The 24,160-nt window shown below is 38.5% G+C and overlaps 1 protein-coding gene across 2 annotated transcripts in view; it reads left to right on the forward strand.

Annotated features, from left to right (window-relative positions):
* The window catches only part of LOC149474328 (protein diaphanous homolog 1-like), a 48,028-nt gene extending 25,858 nt beyond the window's left edge, over positions 1-22,170 (forward strand). The window contains exons 9-11 of one of the 2 annotated variants that reach the window (XM_089656851.1): positions 5,642-5,728; positions 11,888-11,934; positions 17,420-22,170. In XM_089656851.1, the coding sequence (XP_089512977.1) occupies positions 5,642-5,728; positions 11,888-11,934; positions 17,420-17,458 (173 nt within the window). In that variant the 3' untranslated portion in view covers positions 17,459-22,170. The remainder of the gene's footprint in view (positions 1-5,641; positions 5,729-11,887; positions 11,935-17,419) is intronic. The other variant, XM_089656797.1, reaches the window with a different exon arrangement.
* The last annotated feature ends 1,990 nt before the right edge of the window (positions 22,171-24,160 follow it).

Consider the following 24,160-nt stretch of genomic DNA (forward strand, 5'->3'; position numbering starts at 1 on the left):
ATTTCTGTTACCCATTCTTCATTTTTGGCATTACACTGCAATATTGTTTTCATCCAGCAGAGGGCACATGGATCCAGCTTTTGATTTTTCTGTACCCTTTCACCTCCCTCTCCTCCCCAGGCTTGTGCAATGCAGACAGGAGGGGAGGACAGGTCTGCAGTGCGGTGAAGGCATGGCACGTAATATGAAACGTCAGGAAGAAATTCCCATAACTCATGCTATCTCCCCTCCCCTCCCCTTGCTTTGGGAACTATGCCAGAGCGTGGGATTCTTCCTTTTGTGCCGCTGATTCACAAAAAGCTGTGTGTGTATTTTAGACACGTGCTGATAATAGCCTTTATACTGTGGCCAGCAGAGGGAGAGATGAGAAAAGCTTTATAGCTTGATTTTCCAACAAATTACAGGACAGAGGCAGCAACTGTTTGCAAATACTGTGTGCGTTTACTGCAGTGGGTGTTACAGAGTCAGTGTTCTGCTTGGTCTGAGTGTGATCCGCTCTGCTTTGTACCATCACAATGAACTCCAGTCACTGTAACATGCAGTACAGAAACAAGATGAGATTGCTCTTGACCCAAATGTGTGTTGGTGCATAGAGCCTTCTGCTCTGTTGATAGGAGCACGTGAGATCTGTGTGTATACACATGTATTCATGCGAGTGCTGATTCCCCTCCAGGCAAGCAGAACATCTTGGCATCCGGCCCCCATCCACATTTTATTTTTATGATAAATGCAGGTTTCACAAATCCAAATATAGCTTGTTAAATAGAGTGTTGGCTAGGTTGTTGTTTGGAATGTGCTATATAGGCTATATGACACAGTCTAATGCAGATTTTTATTTTGTGCTGTCACTCTGAAACTTGTTTTTAGCTTGCCTGTATATTTGGACAGCTTTTTATTAAGAATCCATTTAAATAAAAAAAGAAGAAAAACAAGATCAATTTTGCATTTTGTAAGCAATTTAAGTTTAAAGTGAACCTTTTCAGCCCCCAAACATGTGAAGATAGTGATAGCTTCATAATCTGCTCCATCAACTGTTTAAACACACTGGTTTACTCAAAGTAAGCAATCTAAGGGCAGCCATACATGGATCAAAATTGTCTGGTTATTATTATTATACAGTATTTATATAGCACCAAAATGTACATTCGAGTGGGAGACAGTACATGAGACAATACAGTAACAATGCAATACACAAGGGGTTCGAGGGCCCTGCTCCTTGGAGCTTACAATCCAAGAGGGAGGGGGTAGTGGTACAGGAGGAAATAGCTGTGGGGGATGAAGTGGTAGGAGGAGTGGAGAAGATCAGCAGTTAGGTGAGGGCGGGGTAGGCTTCCCTGAAGAGATGGGTTTTCAGGGTGCGCCGAAAGGTGAGGAGGGTAGGTGACAGTTTGATAGATTGGGGTAATGAGTTCCAGAGGATGGGAGAAGCCTTGGAGAAGTCCTGGAGTCGGGTATGGGAGGAGGAGACCAGGGAGCTAGAGAGTAGGAGGTCTTGTTAGGAGCAAAGAGCACGTGTTGGGTGGTATTTGGATATTAGGTCGGTGAGGTAGTTTGGGGCAGTATTATGAATAGCTTTGTACTTCAGTGTTAGTAATTTGATTGGTTCAGCAGGAAACGGCTGAATTTTGATTCATGTATGAGCAGGCTGTTGTACACAAGTTGATTTATCGATCGAGTTGTGTACAAGCAGTCTTTTGGGTTTTTTCCAAACAATCAGTGCCACAGGCTATATCCAGAAGCACTGATCACTGTATTCTGATGGTGGGGAAATCTCCTCACCATAAGAACACGATAGCACAGCGGAAGTGATTGCCCCATCCACATCAAATGTGTGGATGGGGACTTTTTTTTTTCCCCCTCATTTAACCCCCTGGCCAGCCTAAGCAGATTAAAATAGTGGTGTTACTGATATGCAAATTTTGACTTAACTTTTTTTTTTATGAAAAGTCAGCCGTTAAATGTTCCTATTAATTTTTAACTACTGATGTTTGCTGAGAGTAGTGAAACGCGAGTGTCAGAGGACAGACAAAGATTATGTGCAGACATTGACTATCAGGCTGGTTTTACCTTTCCCTGTGTGAGATGCAAGATGGGGGTGCCTAGTGGGAAAATAACTGTATCTGTGGAGACAGACTGAAGCAGAGGGTTTGTTCAGATTATGCACCAGTACGTATATAAGAATAATTCAGCAGTGGCTGTAAAATATTGACAAAATATATGATTACTTTAACCCCTTTGCACTGGCGCTTCCCGGCCCTTTAAGAGTTTCAGAAATCGGGAGGCGGGCGGGGTTTCAGGGTCAAGGGACCGCCGTGATGGCAAATTTGCCATCACGGCGGTCAAATGATTGGAAAAGGGGAGATCGGGACCTTTCCGTGAGTCACAGAGATATGTGCTCTCAGCACATATGTATTTTCTCATGGCACGCAAATATGCGGCCACTCGCCGTCAAGGCCCAGGCGCCGAGAGGTCGCATATTTGCCTGCGCACGGTGTCTAGGGGTTAAGGTGTCAGTTAAAGGGACTCTGTGATTATTTAAAAAAGTAAAACTGGGCCATAACTACAAAGGAAAAGGTTAATACTTACCCTTCCCTGACTGTGCTGCTGAATCCTATTGTCTTCTAGAGCATAGCACTTCAGGAGGGGCGGATGCTAGCGTCCCTATCTGTGCTCTGTGATTTCATGCCCCCTTACATCACTACATAGGGGCCAACATAAGGAACATCAGAGTGTATCAGAGGACCAAGCAGCTGACACACTGAACTGTGCCGGATGCTGAAGATTCTGCAAATCTTTGGAAGACAGCGGAGTTTATTTAGTGTCGGCAGAGGGGAGGAAGTACATATTAATCCGTGCCATAGCAAACTTAATTTACATAAAATAGAAAAAGATTCACTTTACCTGATAACCAATTAACTTAGTTCTGCCCCACCTCCCAGCTTCTCAGAAACCTTAAGATGTAGACCAGCAGACCCTCTCCCAAATCCTGTTTTCTTGTGTTCATTGACAGACACAGCTCTTCTTAATCTTGACCATAGTGCCACCTACAGGACACTAGACCAAAAGAGAACTCGGCACCTCCTATGGGCAGTCCTAGCTGGTATAAACCCCCTCTTTGCTATAGACAGCCCAGTTATTTCTGCCTAGTGTTTTAGGAGTGGGGACCTAGTTCCCTGCTGGGACCTGTGGTTCTGTAGTCGTTTTTTGTTTTTCCTTTTTTTGCCCCTTATTCCTGGGTTTTCCTGTGGAGGTCTTCAATCAACAGCCAGGCTGGGCAACAGGCTGGATAATCTAGATCCAGCAGTCACCCCTGTATGGTCAGCGAATGCACGCAGACCTTTAGCTACAGGCATGGGTTTACAATCTTTATCACTGCTGGAAATATCTCTGTTTCTAGAGATAATGGAGATGAAAACTACATTATTTACGCAGAGTAGATGTACAATTTCAGTTCTGTAAAACAATATGATCAGTTTGAGAACTGTTTGTGATTGATGTGATTCTTTTCAAGCATGTTCAGCATATGTCTTGAAATGCCAATGGAGCCCAGTCTCAGGTTTCTTGGTTGTTTTTTCTGTAGTGCACCAGGCCACCCACTATCTTCCTTGGTCATTTGTTAATCTGTGAACGCCTTTTGCTTGGCTGCTTGTAATGCAAGAGAACTTTTCCGAAACAAGCACAGTGCAGGTTCCTTGTGTTCTGTCACATACAGAAAGCCTTGTGCAATGTTTACTGCATAAGAGACATGCTATGTCTTTTTTGCAATAAAGCAAACTAAGCTACCTGCACACAGTCTTCTTTAGAATGCACACTGGGCTGCTCATGCACAGCTCAGTGTGTTTTCTTGGCACACCTTGGTGCCGGAAGGAATTAACTCAGTACCCAAGTGCATGGTCCATGATTTGCCCGAGGCCAATCAAGATAGCCAAAGTCCCCACACCTAGAAGAAGCCAGAGAGAAGATGATAGCGCCAGCAAGGGACCTTTAAGACGTCACATCAGTGGAGCAGAGGTGAGTTTTTGTTGGTTTTATTTCTACTTTAAACACGCCCTTGAAGTCTGAATCTTATTGGTGAGCCATTAAACCCAGAGAAAGCAAGTTACATAAATATGGCCTAAGGAAGTAGAGCCATCCTCCAAACATATCAGTATTCTCTGAAATGTGTTTGCAATGGTATGTAGAATTCAGATTAGGGGTCTGTTCCCACCATGCCCACACATGGAAACGTGCTGTGCTTTTCACATGCAGCTCTGTGCGGTGAGATTTCAGACCATTCATTTTGAATGGGCTAAAATGCACCGCACCAAAAATAGTGCATGCACTACTGTTGGATACGCACTGCAGCCAGCTCGCATAGTACTTTTGCGCCATGCGATCCAGTGCAGACAAATGCACTGCGTTTGGGGTGTCATTAACACCCGCTACAGATCGCAGATGGAGTGTGTTTTGGAGGCGGCATAACTCACAGGAGTGCAGAGTGCGATTGCTGTGCGGGCATGATGTGCAACAGCCATCACTTAAATTAAGTGAATGTTCAGTTGTTGTGATTGCTGGTTAGTATTGTCAGTTCATGTTGTGATTACTACTTGGAATTGATATTGAGCAAAGTTTGTCTCTGTAGAGTAAATTCAGCCATTCAATCCTTTACTTCAGTGTCACCAGTTTGAATATAACTTGTGCCAGGTGACCAGTGATGTGGTATACTGCATATATTAATATGGTAGAGTTTACTTCTTCAGAAGTCATTCTATTTGCCAATAAAAAAAGAAATGTTCTTTTCACTGCGCGTTTACCAGAGCTTAGTGTTGCAGATCTCTGGTAAGATGTTGCTGTGGTGTGGGACCCCTCTGTCTGCAGCAGTAACATTAATAAGACTTGCATAGAGAATCAACATTGTGAGCATTTCATTTAGGAATTGCAGTGAATGGATGTTTATTAGAAGAAAATAAAACCCTTTTTAATGTGGTAAAACAGAGGCACCCCAAACACTTATTCTGTTGTCAATATTAAAGCAATTTGAAAGGTTCTTTTTTTTTTTTTTTTGTAAAATAACTAACATGTCTATACTTACCTACTGTGTGCAGTGGTTTTACACAGAGCGGCCTGGGTCCTCCTCTTCTTGGGTCCCCTGCAGATTCTCCTGGCTCTTTCTGTCTGTCGTGTGCCTCCACAGAAAGCAGCTTGCTATGGGGTCACCCGCTGCTCCATTTGTCCATACACACGGAGCCGTGACTTGCTCCCCCCCCCCTCTCCTCCTTGGTTGATTGGCTGTGATTGACAGCAGCAGGAGCCAATGGCTCCCACTTGCTGTCTCTGCCATTGAGGAGGCAGAGACCTGGAACAGCCGAGGCTGTCATTCACATCGCTGGATCGAGATGGGGCTCAGGTAAGTATTGAGGGGGCTGCGGGAGCTGCTGCACACAGAAGGTGCCTTTACAGCCACTTTAAGTTTATCAGACTGTGTATTCTGGCATACTGTAGCTACATTTTTGTTGTTTCACACTCTGGATTGATCAGGAAAGGTATATAGCATTGTAATTAAGGGTTTCTATCTCCTATGGAATATATACAAATCATTTAATTAAAAGTAGCGTTCATACATAGTCCACGCTATTTAAACTTGTTTTTATTTTTTTTATAGAAGGTGATGAGACAGGTGTGATGGACAGTCTCCTGGAGGCCTTACAGTCCGGTGCTGCATTTAGAAGAAAAAGAGGTCCACGGCAAGGTAAATCCCTTTTGCAACATTGTACTTTGTATGCTTCTGTTTCATAGATGTCCCTTTACAGTCTTGGCAAAGCACACAAGGGTTTATGGTAAATTTCTTGAATTTGTCAAGATTTAAACATTTATTGTTGTACTGTGTTTAAGTAGGATGATTGCATAATCCAAAATTAAAAAAACAATAACCTACCTCAGTGACTCTACAGATCAAATATTATAAAGGGAAAATTATAGACTGCATACCAGCAAAACATACACTATATTATAAAAAAATAACGTATAATGTAAACCCCATTTACCAAATGTAAAGCACTTTAAATGTATATTGTGTCCTCTCAAATATTGGTGTGTGTGTATATGTATATATATATATATATATATATATATATATATATATATATATATATGATTGTCAGTGTGATTTTAAGTAATACTATATAGGCAAATAAGTATCTCTGAAAAAAAAAAGATTCCGGCCAAATGTAGTTTTGTCTTAAATAAAAATCATGTGAACTTTGTTAAAGTAAACCTGACAGAATCATAATAAAGGGACTGCCATTTCTGACATTCTTTGAAATTGTGTGAGTTACACAGTGCAAGCAACTATCACACTGAAGCACAATTGATACTTTGAGCTAGAACAAGCATACAGGATATGAAGTCAGAATGAGTAATCTGCATAGTTGTCCTACATCAGTGACTAGCATTTTTAGGTAAAGCTGGCCAGCCCACAATTTTTTCTCATTGCAGGTTTTTTAACACAGTAATGTGATTTGCTTCTGCATTTACAGTATATTAAATCATAGCAACTGTACCCAACTTATTTGTATCTAGCCTTCATAATAAAGTAATTCCATTATTTTAGATCTAAGATAATTTGTGGCACAGAATTAGTAATGTATGCAATTAGTAGTAGTGTATGTAATGTCATAGGTACAATCAAACACGTTTTTACATGATAGAGCGTTCTTGCCAAAATACAGCTTTCCTTTAAGCAGTTGTACAGCCATGAGTCACATCAGGGTGTGGTACTGTACAGATTATATATTGTAATTTGTCCTGAAACCGTTCAATGTTTGCAGATGGGAGATAGAGTAAAAAGCAGGTCGATGATACATTGACTCCTTATACAGTCTGGTCCTTTTTTTTTTTTTTTTTTTTAAGGCCATATTCATACCATACATGCAAAAAAACTGATGGGAAAACCACGCAGATTTCACTTGCAGAGACATATGTTTACATCAGTGTTCATGCTTGTTTCAGTGAGTTTTATTCCTGTGCAGAAAAAAATCTGCACGAGATACTACTGCTGTGGTGTGAACAGGGCACATAGAGAACAATTATTTTCTTTGTGTCCTTGTAGAGCGCATGCAGAAACACTCATGTCACACTGATGGAACAAGGCCTCACTGCATCGGATATGTGTGAATTTAATTATTCTTGCATATTCTGCTCTATGAAAGAAGAGTTTACTGGTGGAACATTAATGACAGTTGAGAATTAAATTGTTCTGTACTGTACATTTAAGGGGAGGAATTAATAGAACCCCTATTCAGGTTTACTACTATCTATTTTATTAGGCTGCTTTCATCCTGCTCCATTGCAAAAACACTGTAAATAAAACGCATAAGTGTTTTTGCTGTGTTTCCAGGGAGCTTTCTGGTTGCCTGACATCAGTCTGCATCTGTGAAAAAAAGGACGTGACTTAAAAAATGCATCAGAAATGCAGCCGTGGGTGTGTTTTTGATGCTTTTTCCATTAATTTCCGTGAGAAGGTGCACTATTTTTTTTACCTCACCTAACATCCAAGAAATTAACTATTAAAACTCATTTGATGAGTTTGAGGAGTCCCATAGGATTTAATGGTCATGCATTTTTTTCTACTTTTTGTAAGGCAAAAATCTGAAGAAAACCTGATTGAAAGGGCCCTCATAAAGATTTTCCACCAGTTACTGTCCCAGTGACAAGTTTCACAGGAACAGACAGAAAGTGAGGGATAATCTGACACACAGACAGATATAAAAATGCTAGTCGGCTTGTAGTCAGTTTTTTTGGGGGTGGGGGGGTTGTCTCACTGTTGCAGATTTCCTTGTCTAGTGGATTCGTTGCCACCTTGGCAAAAAGTGTGGGGAAATATCTCTAATGAATCCCCAGATTAGCAGTAAAAACCCAGCTGGGGTTCTAATCCCACACTATCCAAAACTAAAAAATATACAGTATTCCTTCATATAGACTTTAAAATGTCATACTGTTTAATCAGCTAGAAATGTCATGGGTAATAATAAATACATATAACAGTAGTTTGATCTAAGAAGACAAAGGGGTTGATTTCCTAAAACTAGAGAGTGCAAAATCTGGTGCAGCTCTACATAGAAACCAATCAGCTTCCAGTTGTTTTTTTTTTTTTTTGCCAAACCTTAACAAACAAGCTGACTTTAGAAGTTGATTGGCTGCCATGCACAGCTGCACCAGATTTTGCACACTCTGAATCCCAGAGGCTCTGATTTCTATTTTGCAGATACAAAAATTGTATTATTTAAGTGACTCCAATACCAATTAATGTTAATAAGTATTGTGTTGGAGGCTTAGCCTTTGCTCAGCTTCATCAACTTTGAGGCCTGATTTTTTTTTCTCTTCTTACAATTAACAGTAGTCAGTGTTAGGGCTTCAAGTTTCCCGACAGTGAAGAGAAGTATTTTGGAACAGACCTGTTTCAGTTGTGCTAAATGTTCTTACCAGGACCAAGTGCTTCAGTGTAAATACAGTATAGACTAGTTTAAACCAGAGCTTTATCACTGGTAAATGCATTATGATGAGCAAACATATTTGGTTCTCACAGCCACAGAGTGAAGTCAGGAAGTGTTTCTTTAGGTCATGGTCAGTGATACAATGCCCTTTTTATTCAGACAACAGTGTCCTTTTAGAATGATGTAGTATTAATCAGTGCTGTGTTCTGCTGATAACAATGGTCACATACGTGTATTGTGCATATTAGATATGAGGGTTGTTGGCACACCCCCATTGGTGACATGATGACCAAATGGCATTCACTATAGATGTTATAAAATAAAACAGTGCTTGGACATGCAGAACCTCCTCTTTTATAAAACAATGTGTTTGTGTTTTTATTGTCTAGATTATTTTTCATAACAATGCTAAATTAAATGTGGGCACATCATTTGGAATAACTATCCTCAATTTGTGGGCTTATCACTCAGTCCTGACCTCCCAGAAAGCTATCGATTATAGAACTGGAGATGCCAATGAAAGGAGGCAAAAGGGGTGAAATACTTGGCACCAGTAACATGAAGTTCAAAAATAAAAGTGATTTCTGTGTTTTACTCTTCTTTACAAAACATTGTAAGCTTGCCTCTGATAAGACCTGTATAATGGTACCACTTCACATTTAGTTGTCCTTTTCAGTTCCCAGCAGTGTAGCCTGCATGGGTACCTATGGCGTTCCTCAGTGTGCTGCCCTGCCAAGTGCCAGCCGGCCTGCTTGCCTTTTCTTGCAGATTGTCCTGTCCTGTCTTGACCTTGCACCTGCCATGCATCCATGTCATGAACCTCATTCATTCCTATGGCCTTGGTTCATGGAGTACACAACCACATCCATAGTAGTACAGACCCATGAATAAAATGCACTAAAACATTCATATCTGTAATTGCCCTAAAGTAGCTTACAGTTTCGTTTTACTAATTCTCCAGGATAGTCAGAAGCAGTTTAAAATACCAGTATAGTTTTGCACTGTGAGAGAAGAACATGCCAAGCAGCTGAGCACCAATCTCAATGGATTAAAGGAATGAAGCGCTGCAATGCATCAGAGTTGTCCTGCAGATGGCTTTATTGCTCGTTTATGTGAAGCAACTGAAGATTCTGACAGTTAGCCACATTATTGTTCATATTAATATATATTTGCTTCTGTTGCGTATGTGTACAGTATGTGTATCTTACTCACTACCAGTCTAAAAAGTTATAGGAAACATCTTTGTTGTTGTTGAACTTTAGCATAAAACCACATTTAAAGTGTTTATGTGTGAACATAATCCAAGTTGATATAAGTTTACCACAGATATTTGGACCATAATTATGTGTCTAGAGGAATGTACATTTGAGTCTATGGCTATACACCCACTTGACACATCGTTGTTGGTTGTAGCTAAATACACCGTGTTTTCAGAAATAAAATGTTACTGTGAATAGGTATTTCAGTTTTTGTAAACGAATCCAATAAAAGTAATGGTTTCTCTATCTGGCATAATGTCGAGTGTAGTTTTCTTCTCTTCAATATAAAATGTTTTTACGGAAGGTTTCTCATTAACCTAGTAGTTAGTGAAATTAATTATATGCATATTTCTTTTACCTAACAAATATTTTTATTGCAGCATAGACCATGACTACTGTTCAGATCAGCGAATGGCAGTAGAAGACAGGATGTTTTTGACCTAGGGAGAACTTAAGGGGGTTGATGTACTAAAACTGGAGAGTGCAGAATCAGGTGCATGGTACATGGTAGGCAATCAGCTTCTAACTACATCTTGTTCAATAAGCTTTTACAGTAAAACCTGGAAGCTGATTGGTTTCTGTACAGAGCTGCACCAGATTTTGCACTCTCCAGTTTTAGTAAATCAACCCCAAGACGTCCTTGCATAATTGCAGTAGCTGGGGATTACGGGAACAAATGTTAGGATAGCAATTCTAATGTTTTACACTTTTAATTCATTGGGACTAATTTTTATATGCTAGAGGAAAGCAACAGCAAGTAATTATTGCTGTGTAACAAAAATGCTATTTGACCTAACTGCTGCCCACTACTGCTTCATATACTTACCTTCATTTTATTCCCAGGCCACACCATTTAGCTGCCTAGAGCAATGCAAAGAAAAGCAGTGCTGGGATAACACATGGGAGATACAGGAATCGGTCACATTCTTCTGGTAGTCAGACTTTAGCTATCCTGGAGTGAAAGGAATGTATTGGCAGCTGAAGAGGGTGACAGTTAGGTAAACCTTTCTGTATAGCTCCAAGCCGGAGCTAGATAATCACCTCACCGGAAAGTAGGGGGAGCGGTGTCCACAAATGTCTCCAGTCTTGCAAGTGTGGTGTGAGGAAGGATGCTGCTCTCACTGCTCATAGAATCCTGTATGAAGATGGCCTCAGTTGTCGCTCTGGCCACGCCCCCCGGTGCGTTTCACCCCGCCCACAGGGCTTGGTCACTCCTCTGTGACCATGCGGGGTGAAACGTGTCAGCGGGCTTGTTTGGAGCGACAGCTGAAGCCATCTTCATCCAGGATTCCATGAGTGGTTAGAGCGGCATCCTTCCTCACACCACACTTGCAAGCTAGGTAAACCTGTTGGATTGCTATTCATGGCTATAGCATTGGTTCATTTAAAGCCGTTTCTGGGATGGTTTAGGAAGTCATCCGGTTTTCTATTTGTTAATCTGTTTCTTTCCACTATGTTTCAGTATCTCTGCATGCTGCTGGTGTTCTGTCAATGGCAAAGAATAAAACCAATAATAAAAATTATTTATAAAATTGAGCTTTTTATAGTTTGTAAAAAAAAATAATTATAATTGAACCTGTGGGGAATTCTTAGCTCTCAAAGCAGTCCTTCGTTAGAGTTGCCTGTTTTTCAAAGAGGTTCTCATGATTGGACTTATGCAGAAATCTCTTTATCCAGTCTTTTATTGTATCCATTCAGGCTTAATTATAAGGGATTTATAAACCACCCTGATTTAGCTGAATGAATTTGTCAGAGCCAAACATTTTTGTTGGAATGTCGGGGTTAGAGGTCACCTGAAGTCTGGCAATTGCTGCTTGTCAACTGCCTGACCATTCAAAATGAACATTCAGAAGATGGGAGACCTGCTTATGAGGTCATGCTTTTGACAAACCTTCAGTTGTCAGACTTGGGATGACCTCTGACCTAGTGCCCAAGCAAATTCAGCCCCTATATTTCCTATCTATTTCTTTTGGGCTGCTTTTCAAGGTAGGATGCCCTCACTGGTTCCTGTCAATGCCAAATACAAGAAAAAAATGTTTACATTCCTCCTCATTGTACTGACATGAAGTAGCTTACAGGATAAAGGTAAGTTTTGAACAATGGATGATCACAGAATCATAGGGATTTTTTTCTAAATGTTCTGTTTCTTCTTAATAGGCTCTCTCCTGTCCCTCAGTGAGGAGGAGGAGCAGGCACCAGACCTGGTAACGCTGGGTGCATTTGTGTGATGTGTTTGTGCTAATAACAACTTGTCCTTTTTTGTTATTGCTAAACACAAGACCCCATTTTCATTTCAGATTATTTTTTACCTGATTTTTATTATGTTAACAATTTTACAGCTAACATAGTTAGCAAAGCTTGAGTGTGTGCAGAGCCGAGTCCATGACAATATGGATTGAGAGATGTCTGCTGGTCCTAGACAAAATGGTCACCAAATACAAGTCCATCCTTTCATCTTTGGGTAAAGGTGTCCTTAGTGGTTCAAGGAATTAAAATTTTAAAAAGCCAAAAACACGTAGACTGACATCAGCTTTTTGCAAATAGGGCACAAAAAGCAATGTGTCCTGAGTAATAATGCAAACATAAATATTGACAGTTGCCTTTTTAATTTAAATGTCATGCCTTGAAATGGCCATTGACCACCAAGTATTGGTGCAATTTGTCAGATGTACCAGTAGAATCTCTCAAGCCAATAGATTACGGTTTTAGATTTTGATTTTTGTTAATTATACTACACATCTAAACACTAATTTCTGAATCCTGCACCTATATGTATTTATTTTTAAATGTTAGTTTATTTTACTAACATTTACATTGTTTACCTTTTTTCTTTTTAAAACAAATTAATCTTTACCTGATTAGCCCTGAAAAATAGAAATGTACATTATATTCTGGATATATATTATGGATAGAAAAATTTTGAATGATAAATTTCACATCTTTGGAATTAAATTGATCCCTGTAGATTTAACTGCAGTGATTTTAAAACCGTTTCATTTTTATACAACTCATAGTAATTACAGTTTTGTTTGTTTCATGAATTATAATTTTATAAGGATGGTAAAATAATCTCTAAGGGCTTTTAAAAAAACTGCAAAACCTGATTAGGTTGAACATTTTTGCTGGCATAGTTCCCTGTATAGGGTACACTTAGTTCCCTCTGGTAGATAGGATAAATTATCCTGCCAGTTAGATACTAAACATATTTGCAAAAAGGGGGATATTTGAGGTGTCAATATGTTATATCCATTACAATCAAAGCCAGAGCTATAAAGTAAAAAAATCTTTATTTGAGTCAATTCATATACAAAAAAGTTTGCTCCTTTAAAAGGTTTGCAAAGAAGCCAAAAAATGATTTTTTTGAGAAAGAGAGAATATATCTGTATACATGCAATCTGCCATCCAGTTACTGGTATCTAATATTTCAGGATATACATCAGACAACTATCACATAATATACGACAGATTGTTTAGATGGATGGTGGCTGTAGGTATAACTAACGTATTTCACAAATGACCAGTCAGAAATGGGAATAACCATATAAAACATATATAGTATGAATATTATATTATGGAACCCCACCTATGTCCATAAGTGTTAAACTAATAGCAGAACTTCAATGAGCAGAAGAGGCTCTGGAATAAGTTTTATATTAAGGCAGAGCATTGTTATTGGAGGGGCAGAGCTTAATCTTGACGTGAACAGAAGTCAAGGCTTCAGGTACAGAGGCCTATAAATTGATTTATAGACCCTCACTGGTATTTACAGGCCCAACAATATGCCTGCATTTTAGCACTGATGGTACCTTAGGAACATTTCCAGTAAGATTGGGTTAATTTTAATCCTGGTGGAACTGAATCTGCACTGATGTACAGTGGGGAAAATAATTATTTGACATGTCTTACCTCTGTGCTTGCCAACAATCATGTTTTTCTTGGGGATCAAATACTTATTTTACTCGCTGAACTGCAGCTCAATTTATAACATTTGTATTGTGTTTTTTCCAGATTTTTGGTTGATAGTCTGTCTCTATCATTTAAAATACGTATAAAAATTAGACTCTTCATTTGGGGTGGGCAAACTTACAAAATCTGAAGGAGATCAAATAATTTTCCCCACTGTATTTACAGAATTGATTTCCAAAAGGCCTTTTCCACCAGTGTTTTCTTTTAATATTAAACACCTACCAAAAATACAGTTGTCAGTCAATTGATAAAAATAAAAAAAAAATCCCAGTCCTGAGCCTAATCCACAGTTATAATTGTATTCGCTTTAAATGGAAATCTCTATAGCTTGACGGCCTACTGGAAAGACTTTGAAAAGTTGCTAGACAGGAACTTCAGGGAAGATTGCATGGGTAGCTGCATATTAGATATATAGTGTATAATGTAACAGAAATGCTGGGGATAGAATGAAGGCCTGAAAAGGAAAAGTGCACCTTTTTTCAGTTTACTCAGCCAAAAACTGAAAATGTACTTTTAGAAATGTTAACTTCTAGAACAATTTTCTTTTCTTCTAGTAGTCACAATGTACTGAATTGTAACTGCTTCACCTTTCTGCTTGCAATACGTAGCTGCAAATTTTCTTTACTGACTTCGTATTATAAATAATGCAGCATGAGTTTTAGGCAGTGGGACTAAAAGAAAAAAATGTTATCTATACACAATAGAAGTACATTTTTCTTTTCTGCAATATTTCTTCAACCAGAACAGAACCAGTTTTCTGAGTGACTGGAACCCTTTTGATATGCAATATTATTATGAGACAGTATATTATAAATGCAGTTTATTTTTCCCTTCTTTAATGTTTGCAAAAGGTTTTTATTTAAGAGCTGTATTGCTTAGTGTGGCTGGGTTGCAATTTCTTTGTGCTGTGACCTTGCATGTTTTATATTTTGCATGAATTTTGCATGATCATACGCACGCATTTAATTTTCAGATGGCTAATTCTTTCTACAGTGCTATGTGTGTAAATCAGAATTACTCTTTACTGTTCCAAACATTTAACATAGCTTCCATGGTTGTATTGAAGTTTGACTGAAGGCAAAAGGGTTCTTTCTCAGCTACTAAATATTGGACTGGCTGAATAAGGCTAGAGCAGTAGTTGTTAAAGGAGCCATTTAACAGTCCTAGTGCAAAATGGTTTATCCTCACTATTGTACAACATTCTCTATGTTTTATTTTGAGCAGAGCTTGCACATGTTCTGTTTGTGGTTTAGTGTTTGTTAAAACCACTTCATTACGCTACTGTAACTGCCTTTTCAGCGCAGATCACTTAGTTCTTGGACTGCAAAAAAAATAAATAGGACTGTACTTTATCTGCAGGCATCTGTGCTTTCCTCCTGCTGTGACCTACAGCCTGACTGCTTCCATTAACCTCCGTAATTGTCTGTTTATAACCTTATGTAGAAGCATTCTTCTATCAATCAAATGAGTACTGTCCGTGATACTTTTTTTATTTGCACTAACATACAATTTTGAGGACAAGCTTTCGGGGTATGTCCCCTTCTTCAAAGTCCAAGTAGTACTATTACAAACCACAAAGTTTAAGATTTCTTCTATCAATCAAGAACTCCCTCTGTTGTGATGGATTAGTACAGCTCCCTCTGTAGTTATGGTCTTCTTGGATATAAGTGCTTCCGGTTTCAAAGACCCCAGAGCCACAGTCTTGTCTCTGCCTTCCTCTACTATTGGCCATTTACCAAATGAAGCCCAGGGCTGCATATTTTGTGAATATCGTGAAGGAGAGGAATACAGAGACATGACCATAGTGCTGGGGTCTGTGAGAAATCCAAGGGGGCCAGAGGTGTAAAAGAACACATTTGCCAAATCTAAAATAAAGCCAGCATAACGGGGATTGCTTTTTCCGCAATGGAATGTATAACTGCTTTAACCAGGGTAAGTCTTGGGCTTTAAGAACATCTAATTTCTTTTAACACCCATGAAGGAACGGTGAGCTTTATAGTTTAAAAGAATGTACTGAGTATTTAGCAATGTGATGGAAGCAACTGTTCATTGTCTCATTTAGCCCATGATATTTTTTAGAGTAATGAACAACCTATTCAGCCATTGTGCTGGAACTAGTATTTAAGTTGGGTATGACTGCCTGATTTGTAATGGCGGTGTTTAACATCTATATGCATACCGATCAGAACAGTTGTTGAAGGTAGCTTCTTCTGTGGTGTTTCCACTTGTATAACCTGCCATTTGAAACTGTTCCAAGCTGAAAACTGCCAATTAGTCTGATATCTGCTTATCTGAGTCAATTTATGCAAAATTGCTGAGCCCTGATGGAGAGAGTTTGTTTGGCCTCTGAAATGCATTAGATTTTCTCTGCTACAATCCAGTTATAAAGTAAAGACTTTGGACTCATAAGTGCTTGGATGCACTCGCATGACTGAGAAAGTGGCCTAATCTAAACATTAAGGTGTCATCTCAAAAGTAAGATGACAGAAAAATTATGAGATAATGTATATACAGAAAAAACTAGAATTCTAGAACTGCCTACATAAAAATGCACAATCACAACCATTTGGAAATAGAAAGAGATTTCTAAAAAAAAAAAAAAAAGACCTAACCCTCTCAAGAACTGTGAAACAAGGAGCTTGTCCACCAAATGACTCAAATGTGAACTATGATATTTTAAGGGTGTCCAGTCAGTTATTAAAAGGATAAGTTCACCTTTGAGAACATGTGACACGTTCCAATCGTTTTTAGGGTGGGACATGTAACATTTTCCCATCACTGCAGCTGCTGCCCAATTTTCCCCCCTCCGTACTAGCTGTCTTCGGCCACACAGCAGTGTCATTCATTCAAAGAGTTCTGTGAATGAATGAACCATGAGTCCTGACAGCCTTTACGCTGTGGGCTTGTAGTTGTCAATGAACAACCATGGCGCTGTTGAGCGCTGTGGTAGTTCATTGAGTCTTCCCGTCAGACTGTATCTGCTTGCCCACATGGGATGTACAGGCGCAGACATACAGGGACAGGGTTGCAAGAGTTTATCATGGCACCAGTGATCTGCTGATGCAATGCTTTCCATGCTCAAAAAAAAAAAAAAAAAAGAAAAAAAGGTATCTGCACATTTCTTTACCTGCAAAAAAAATGGCCATTTATTTTTTTCTTTTTAAGAATTGTACTTTATATGATCAAAGATTTTGAGTGCATTAACACAATGCATAGTGTTAATGGACCCTTGAGAATATATGATACAGTGGCCTAAAATGACTGATCTTAATTCCTTAATACCATATTTTATGATGTAGAATAGGCACTCTAGATTTTTCTTGGGTATAACGACACCTCTTCTTAAATTAGGCAAGTTATCATATCCAATTTATACTGTGCACGGCCAAATCAAATCATCTTGTCAAAATTTATTTTTAAAATGTGAAGTAATTGAAGTGGGTTAGATTTCATTTCAGTAGCAATTTGCACCTTAGCTTAAATCTTTAATACTTTTTTTTTCTTTTTGCAACCTCTTGTACTGTAACTATATATAAAAATTCTCTATACCTTGATTGTTCTTTTCAAGCCTGCATATTCATTTATCTTGAGTTACACTAAACAAAATAAGTACAGTTCCAGCCACAGGTCATAATTGGCAAGTAAACCTTATAATTTTAAATCATTTTTGCCTCCTGCAAAATTCTTTTTTCTAATAGTTTTTTTTCTCCTTTTCCTTTGCAGCGAATCGGAAAGCTGGCTGTGCCGTTACCTCGTTGCTAGCATCTGAACTGACAAAGGATGATGCACTAGTGTCAGTAGGTGCTAAGAAGAAGAGGACAACTGAGGATGATTTAGTTGAAATGGATACAGTTCATGAGGACAGCCAGGATATGCTCACTCGGGCAAATTAACCAGGCAGTGTGCAATGCACTTTACAGTTCTGAGCGTAGGAGATCTTCCAGGATCTTTGGAGAAGACTTTTGCCACCAAAGACCCTTTTAAAACTTTTGTGTCAACAGGGGGATTTGAAATTTTATATTCATGTCTAATTGGTCATTGGCCATTTATTGGAAGAAGTGTACTAATCAGTGGTCTTTTCTCACTTGAATGTTTTGTTTTTTTAGCGTAAAATCATTTTTGTGGCAGAGGTTGTTAATGTCATCTGGTTATATGGTACAGTGTGGTGGGCATGATTGCAGTTAAATCGGCAAGGTAAACCCTGAGTAGTTAAAACGACCTACAAGTGTACAGTCATAGGATAGAATTAGTATCTAACCAAAGTATGAACTAATGTAAATACAGTACTGCCTTAATCTTTTTTTGCTTACCTCTAAAGGAAAGAATGTTGATATCACTGTAATGACTTTTTATTTATGATGGTATCGCTGTGATAATCCAGTTTGCTGGAATCATTAGGTACACTGGCTGATCTGAAAGAGGAATTGATATTTACTTTCATTTCCTAAAGAGCTCACCCATTCTGCACAAAATGTTGGTTCTAACTTTCTGTGATGTATTTTCTGCTAAACATGAATGAAATAATCAAACCTCTTCCAAAGTCTAACAATCGAGGCCATATTTGTTCTCTACTACCTTCATTGCCATTGGAAAGCTCACCCTCCTTTTACATTATGTACAATAACAGATGTGATATTTTAGACAACTTTAGATGAAATTCTAGTTGCACTAGATAGCTAAGGTTGGCTATGCATGTTTTTTGTGTCAGACAAATTTTGCGAAGAATGATGGAAGTCAACACATCTTCATCCACCTGGACCTGAGTGTGGCATGACCAACACACTGAAGTTATAGTAGTTGTTTTTTTGTTTTTTTTTTAAATATAAAAGGGGAAAGATTGGCAACTGTTCTGCAAGAGCTTTCAACAAAAACAGTTGTTATACATAAGAAAGTTGTAATTACCCCAGTCCACACTTTATTGTCGCAGGCGACACTCAAGTTAGGTAGAATATGGCCAGGCTCATACCTCTTACAATATATTTTTATAGAGGTGGAAGCTAAAGCTCTACATGTTGTATTTTTTGAATTGTTTTGATGGCCCTGAAGGCTTAGGTCATTTGAGAGAGAGATTTTTATTTATTACAAAACAAACCTAACCATTTTTAGGAAAAAGAATGATCTCCATGTTGTGTCATGCTTTACTCCATGACACACAAGAATTGCTTCCGTACAGTTGAAATAGGGGGATAGCTCCTCTTCTCCTTGGTCAGCAGTTTAAACATTGCTATGGTCCAACCAAATAAATTAGTTTTTCAGTGATTTTTTTTTCTAGGTTTAAAATAGGGGATAAAATGAAGATGTTGACTTTTCATTTGACTTTCCTGACCTCAGGTTCCTTCTGCTGCAATTGTTTTTTTTGCCATATGTCAGAAAAATTTCACATGATGGATCAGATGAAAGCAGTTTCATTACTGTGGATACTTTTGTATACCTGACTAGCTGTGTTGCCCAGTGGTTTAGGGCATCATACAATTTTTTTGCTTGTGATAACCCCTATTTAAAGATTATGTGAAATGTTAAATATGAAACTTGAGACTGGTGGTTTCTAGGAAGCTCCCCGACAGTCATTACATGAACCAGCAACTTGGCCAGTCTTATATCATCACATTTCAGTATCATGACAAACTTCTCTAATTTTACACTGTGTCACTTTTGGAATACCTTTGCACACCATTTTTATATTGATTCTGCTCATGGTTACAAATCTCTTGAAATGTGTATGTTTTTGTACTTTTTTTACACATTTGCTTGAATGTAAAAAGAAACCACCTTACACTGAGACTTCAACCATTGACTGACCAGTCCATACTTCCAGCAAGCTACTCAACTTCTCCTCAGTTGTCCAGCTGTATATTTTTTTTCTGGACAATGTCCATGCTCTTATTACAACCACAGAAGTGCACAGAAATGCTTAGTCGAACACTGCAAATTAAGTATGTATATGTTTTACACCATTTTTGAAATGCTGTACAATGTCATTTAACTGGTATTTTATACGTAATATAAAAATATTATGAATTTCTAGGAATAATATATGTAGGAAATTATTTCTAGAGGCGTTCACGTAATAGTAATATAATTTGGGGCAGAGAATTGCTTGCATTATTATATGCCTCTTGTTAACAGTTAGCCCTCTTGTACTGTATCAGTACCAGATGGTCTTTTATAGAATGTTTGAAAAGAGGCACTTACATGGTTCACTTGAGGTGTGCGTTAGGGTAAACTCGATAGGAATCATAGTTTTTAAAAAGTTGTAAGCAAAAGTCTGACTGCAGACGTACATGTGTTGCAGATATTTTTCATAATAGCTGATCTTGGTCAATAAAAGCCTTCCTAAAAAGCTGGCTTGGCCAACTTTCCTTTCATATTCAACTTTGTAAAACCAGTTCTATAGGCTGTTAATATAAATATTGAGTGACTTATCACTGTATAAATAACATTGAATCTAAGCACCAGCACCCTCTAATAGAAAGCATAGGAAAAAAATTTTACCTGAAAACTGCAACACGTGGTAGAGAATATCAAGTTTCAGGATACAAGGGGCTTATCTAATAAAGTTTGGAAAGCTGTGAGATGCTGAGGTTTATTTACTAACGCTGGAGAGTGCAAAATCAGGCTCACTTCTGCACAGAAACCAATCAGCTTCCAGGTTTTATTGCCAAAGCTTAATTGAACAAGCTGAGGTTAGTAGCTGATTGGCTACCATGCACAACTGCACCAGATTCTGAGTGCACCAGTTTTAGTAAATCTCCCCCTCTGTGTGCCTCCATCTTGTCCAATTAACAATGGTGAAAAAAAGCAGAACAACCTTTTTTTTAGAACACGGATTGCACAGCACAGAAGCAAATTTTCGTCATTCTTTAAAAATGACTAATTTTAGCAAGGTATAATTTTTTATTTAGCTACACTAATGAGTATGAATGTAGACAATTAAGAAGCCCACCTAACAAGGAAAACCATGTAACACAATCAGCTAAGTTTGGTGGATCTGGGTGATTATCAGTTAAAAATCCTGATCTAAGAACTTTTTGGGTTTGCAACTTACAAAACATGCATGCAGGCCAACAAAATACCGAAATGAGGCCAGAAAAACAGGGACCCATAGAAACTCCTCAGCTGAGCTAATGTGTTGAAGTGAAATCTGATTGTTTTTCATGGGCTACTGCACGCTGCCTCACCTTCCTTAGTAAGTCAGTAGGTTTTTCCATTAAAAAACATGGGAAATTAATTCAAAAGCAAACCAGAAAATTCTTGAAATGTGTGGACCTGGACATTATGCAGGTAGAATGAGAGCACAGAAGTGGAGTAGTGTGCACACTACACTCCATTTAATACTTGGTGATCTTTTGCCTAAAAGAAAATCTGCGAAGTTAGAAAAATGGGAGCCTCCATTGTTGACAGGTGCAGGCTGGAGAACTGGCAACCCTAATTCTGAACTTACTACCTAGTGAGTCACTAACTTGGAGAAAGCATAATGCCTGTAAAGCCTAAAATTACATTCTGCATTCTCTATTCAGCTCATCCCTAGTTGCGAAGTTACTGGCTTTTTTTTTTTTTATCAGAGGTTACCCAAAACTGGTATTTACATCTTAAAGGTTGCTGTCAAGCATAGTCACATGCTTGCTTGGAGTTGAGTAATGAGCTTTCCCCACCCAAATGCTACAGCTAAGACAAAGCCAGTCGATAGTGTCATGCCTCTCAATTAAATATTCATAATGTAGGACAAACATACAAGGAAAGGCAACTCTTAAAGAGTATTACCTTCAGTATTGTAGAATAGACAGACACATATCTGTTGCAGGACAGTTTGCCATTGGAGCCTTTAAAAAAAAATCAGGCAGGCGATTTAACCCGCCAACTTCCACCCCACTCAGCTAACCGTTTCAGGTGGATTTGGCATTTATTATCTTTATGATCATAATTATTCACATAGCATACTGAATAGCAAGCTTTTTTTTGTTTGACTCCACATTATGTATTAATAGATTGCCTTTGAGGCTTGCAAGTATTGCCAGAAGGCTATTTTCTTAGATAGGATCTCTAATTCAAGCATTGCACATTTTGTGAGTTTGTTTCTGTGTATGATTTTACAATCCGGTTTGCCAAAATCTTTTACATTGGAATAAAATGCTCCAGGTGTTTTTTTTTTTTTAATGCAGCATTTGTAAATCTCTGTACGTCAAGTAAAATCTTCATATGAGAGAATAATCTGTATATTTGTTTTAACTAGGATTCCTGCATTTTTTTTCCTCATCAAAGCTCGCGCTACGATTAAGACTGTGCTTTAGTTTTACAAGATTTTAGTTTTATTTTGGTATTTTAGTTTATTCCTGAAATGTATTATTTTTTCTACAATCCTGTATTTTTGGGTGCTGGGCTCCCCTTCATTTACCAGATATGCCTAAGAGACATTATTACATAGTATTGTCAGTGTTTCACACTCATGTATGTTTATTAAAGGATCTACGTGTAAACAGTCTTTGTGGTTCTACAAACTGATGCATCCAAGCGCCTGTTTCAAAAGGGCAATTAGATCTAAAAAGATTGATGTGTTTTGGTTAGAGAGATTCAGAATTTAAACCCCCGACAGGTGTTTACTGCTATCTGAAACCCTGACATGGAATTCTGCTCCCACCCAAAGGAGAGTTAGAACAGGCTGAGCTTCAGACTACCATTGTCACTGTCCTGGGAACTGCTTATATATTCCTATGGGAAACCACTGGAAAGTAAGATACAGCATACCTGTCTGCACTGTTAGTCCAGCACTGAGGACATTTATTGGTAATCAACTGAATTCAGTCTGATACAGCCCTGTTTGAGGTAGGGAAATATCTCCCTGCTGGTATCCTAGATAGAGGATCCATCAACAAACTGTTCCTTGCTCCATTCTACCTAATGATAAAATCTATTTTGAGTGAAGTTGCTATTTTTAAGAAAACACCAGCATACCATACAATTTATTAGAATTTAGTATATAGTCTGTGCCCTGCTAAGCTAGTCTACCATTCTAGAGCCAGCATGCATAAATGGCAGCTATCTGCATTTACTGGTAGATTTCAGCGAAAGCACCACAATATTATTTTTTTTTTAAGCAACCTTGTTGCCAAAATAAAGATAAAAGTGCAGAACAAGACACCTAATGCTCATCTCCCACACTGCCTGCACTGAGAGATACCAAAACTTGAAGAAACTTCAGAATCTGATTCTTCTAAGAGTAGTTTCTACTGTACTCAGTGGTTCCTTCTGCTGACCCCTATGCCACCGCTATGTCTCTACTGTATTCTGCAGTTTGTAGAAGCCAAAGGGAACCAAGAGTACTACACTTTTCAGTATATTGGCGTAGGAAGTGGAAGAATTAAGTGTCTTTTTTTTGCAGGGAACCTTTATATGTGCATTTCCATGTTAGTGACAGAGTTGCTTTAAAGGGCAAATCACCAAAAGTTGATGTTTCCATTTACAGGGATTTGTCACTGGCTGTCTTAACTTGTAGAGATGCCTGCAGTAGCAAGATTGTTTCTTCTGTAGTTCACTGCCTTGCTTCTGCTAAACTATTTTGATGTTCCCACTCCTCTTCTAGCTTTTTCTGTAAAGAAAAAACTGAAGTTCTTGGAAGATTTGCTCCCTGACTTCTACCAAAAGCTAAAAAAAATTTATTTGGGGTAAGCTGTCCATTTAACCCTTAAAAAGATTGCTGCTAATTTTGATTTGTGATCCTTAATGCACAGAAGGTCGATTTTCAGCACCTACAGTATATAATTTCCACAACTAGGTCGCCAATTCGATAACGTCTTCTTTTAGAATATAGGCTGAATTGCATAGCTTTTAATCTGGATTACAGAACTTCCGGTCTTCATGTATAACTCCTGGCCAATATATTACAATAACCATAACACACGTTTAGGTTCTCTCTTGGACTTCTTTTTTAGTTAAGCTTGTGTGATTGCCAGCTGAATGATGAAATCTGATTTGCAGTGGGGAGCCACCTGCTTTATAAGCAGACAGGGGGAAATGTAAGATACTTAACTTTGTTGCAAGGGGAAAAGAACTTAGTGTGGACATGGCTATGTGGTGATATTCACTAGTCATCCAAACAGCAGACAGAAGTTGGTGCAGTGGCACAGTTTGCAGCCATACAGCACAGCAGGGTAGATACACTACCATGGAAATCATTTTCCAGGTAAAACCGTTTGCATATGTACTTTTTGAGTTGGGTCTTGCCTGCAGTTTCCCTTTAAGCTATGATTACCTAAGGAGCCACCATTATAAGCTGCCATATCTTGAACGCTCAAGCTGTTTTAGTTATATAGAGCTATCATAATACATTCCACTCTTTATTTTGCTGTCATTTATTAGTTTTTGTTTTTTTTCCTGAAGTCATAAAGGCCAAAGCTGGCATATCAGACATCTCATCACGTGATTATAGAGACTTTCATTTAATGTAAACATTATATGTGTTTGTACCAC

Source organism: Staurois parvus, unplaced genomic scaffold (genome assembly GCF_062004578.1).
Source record: "Staurois parvus isolate SC_StPar_1 unplaced genomic scaffold, SC_StPar_1.0 ptg000006l, whole genome shotgun sequence".
In the NCBI taxonomy this organism is placed as follows: Eukaryota; Metazoa; Chordata; class Amphibia; order Anura; family Ranidae; genus Staurois; species Staurois parvus.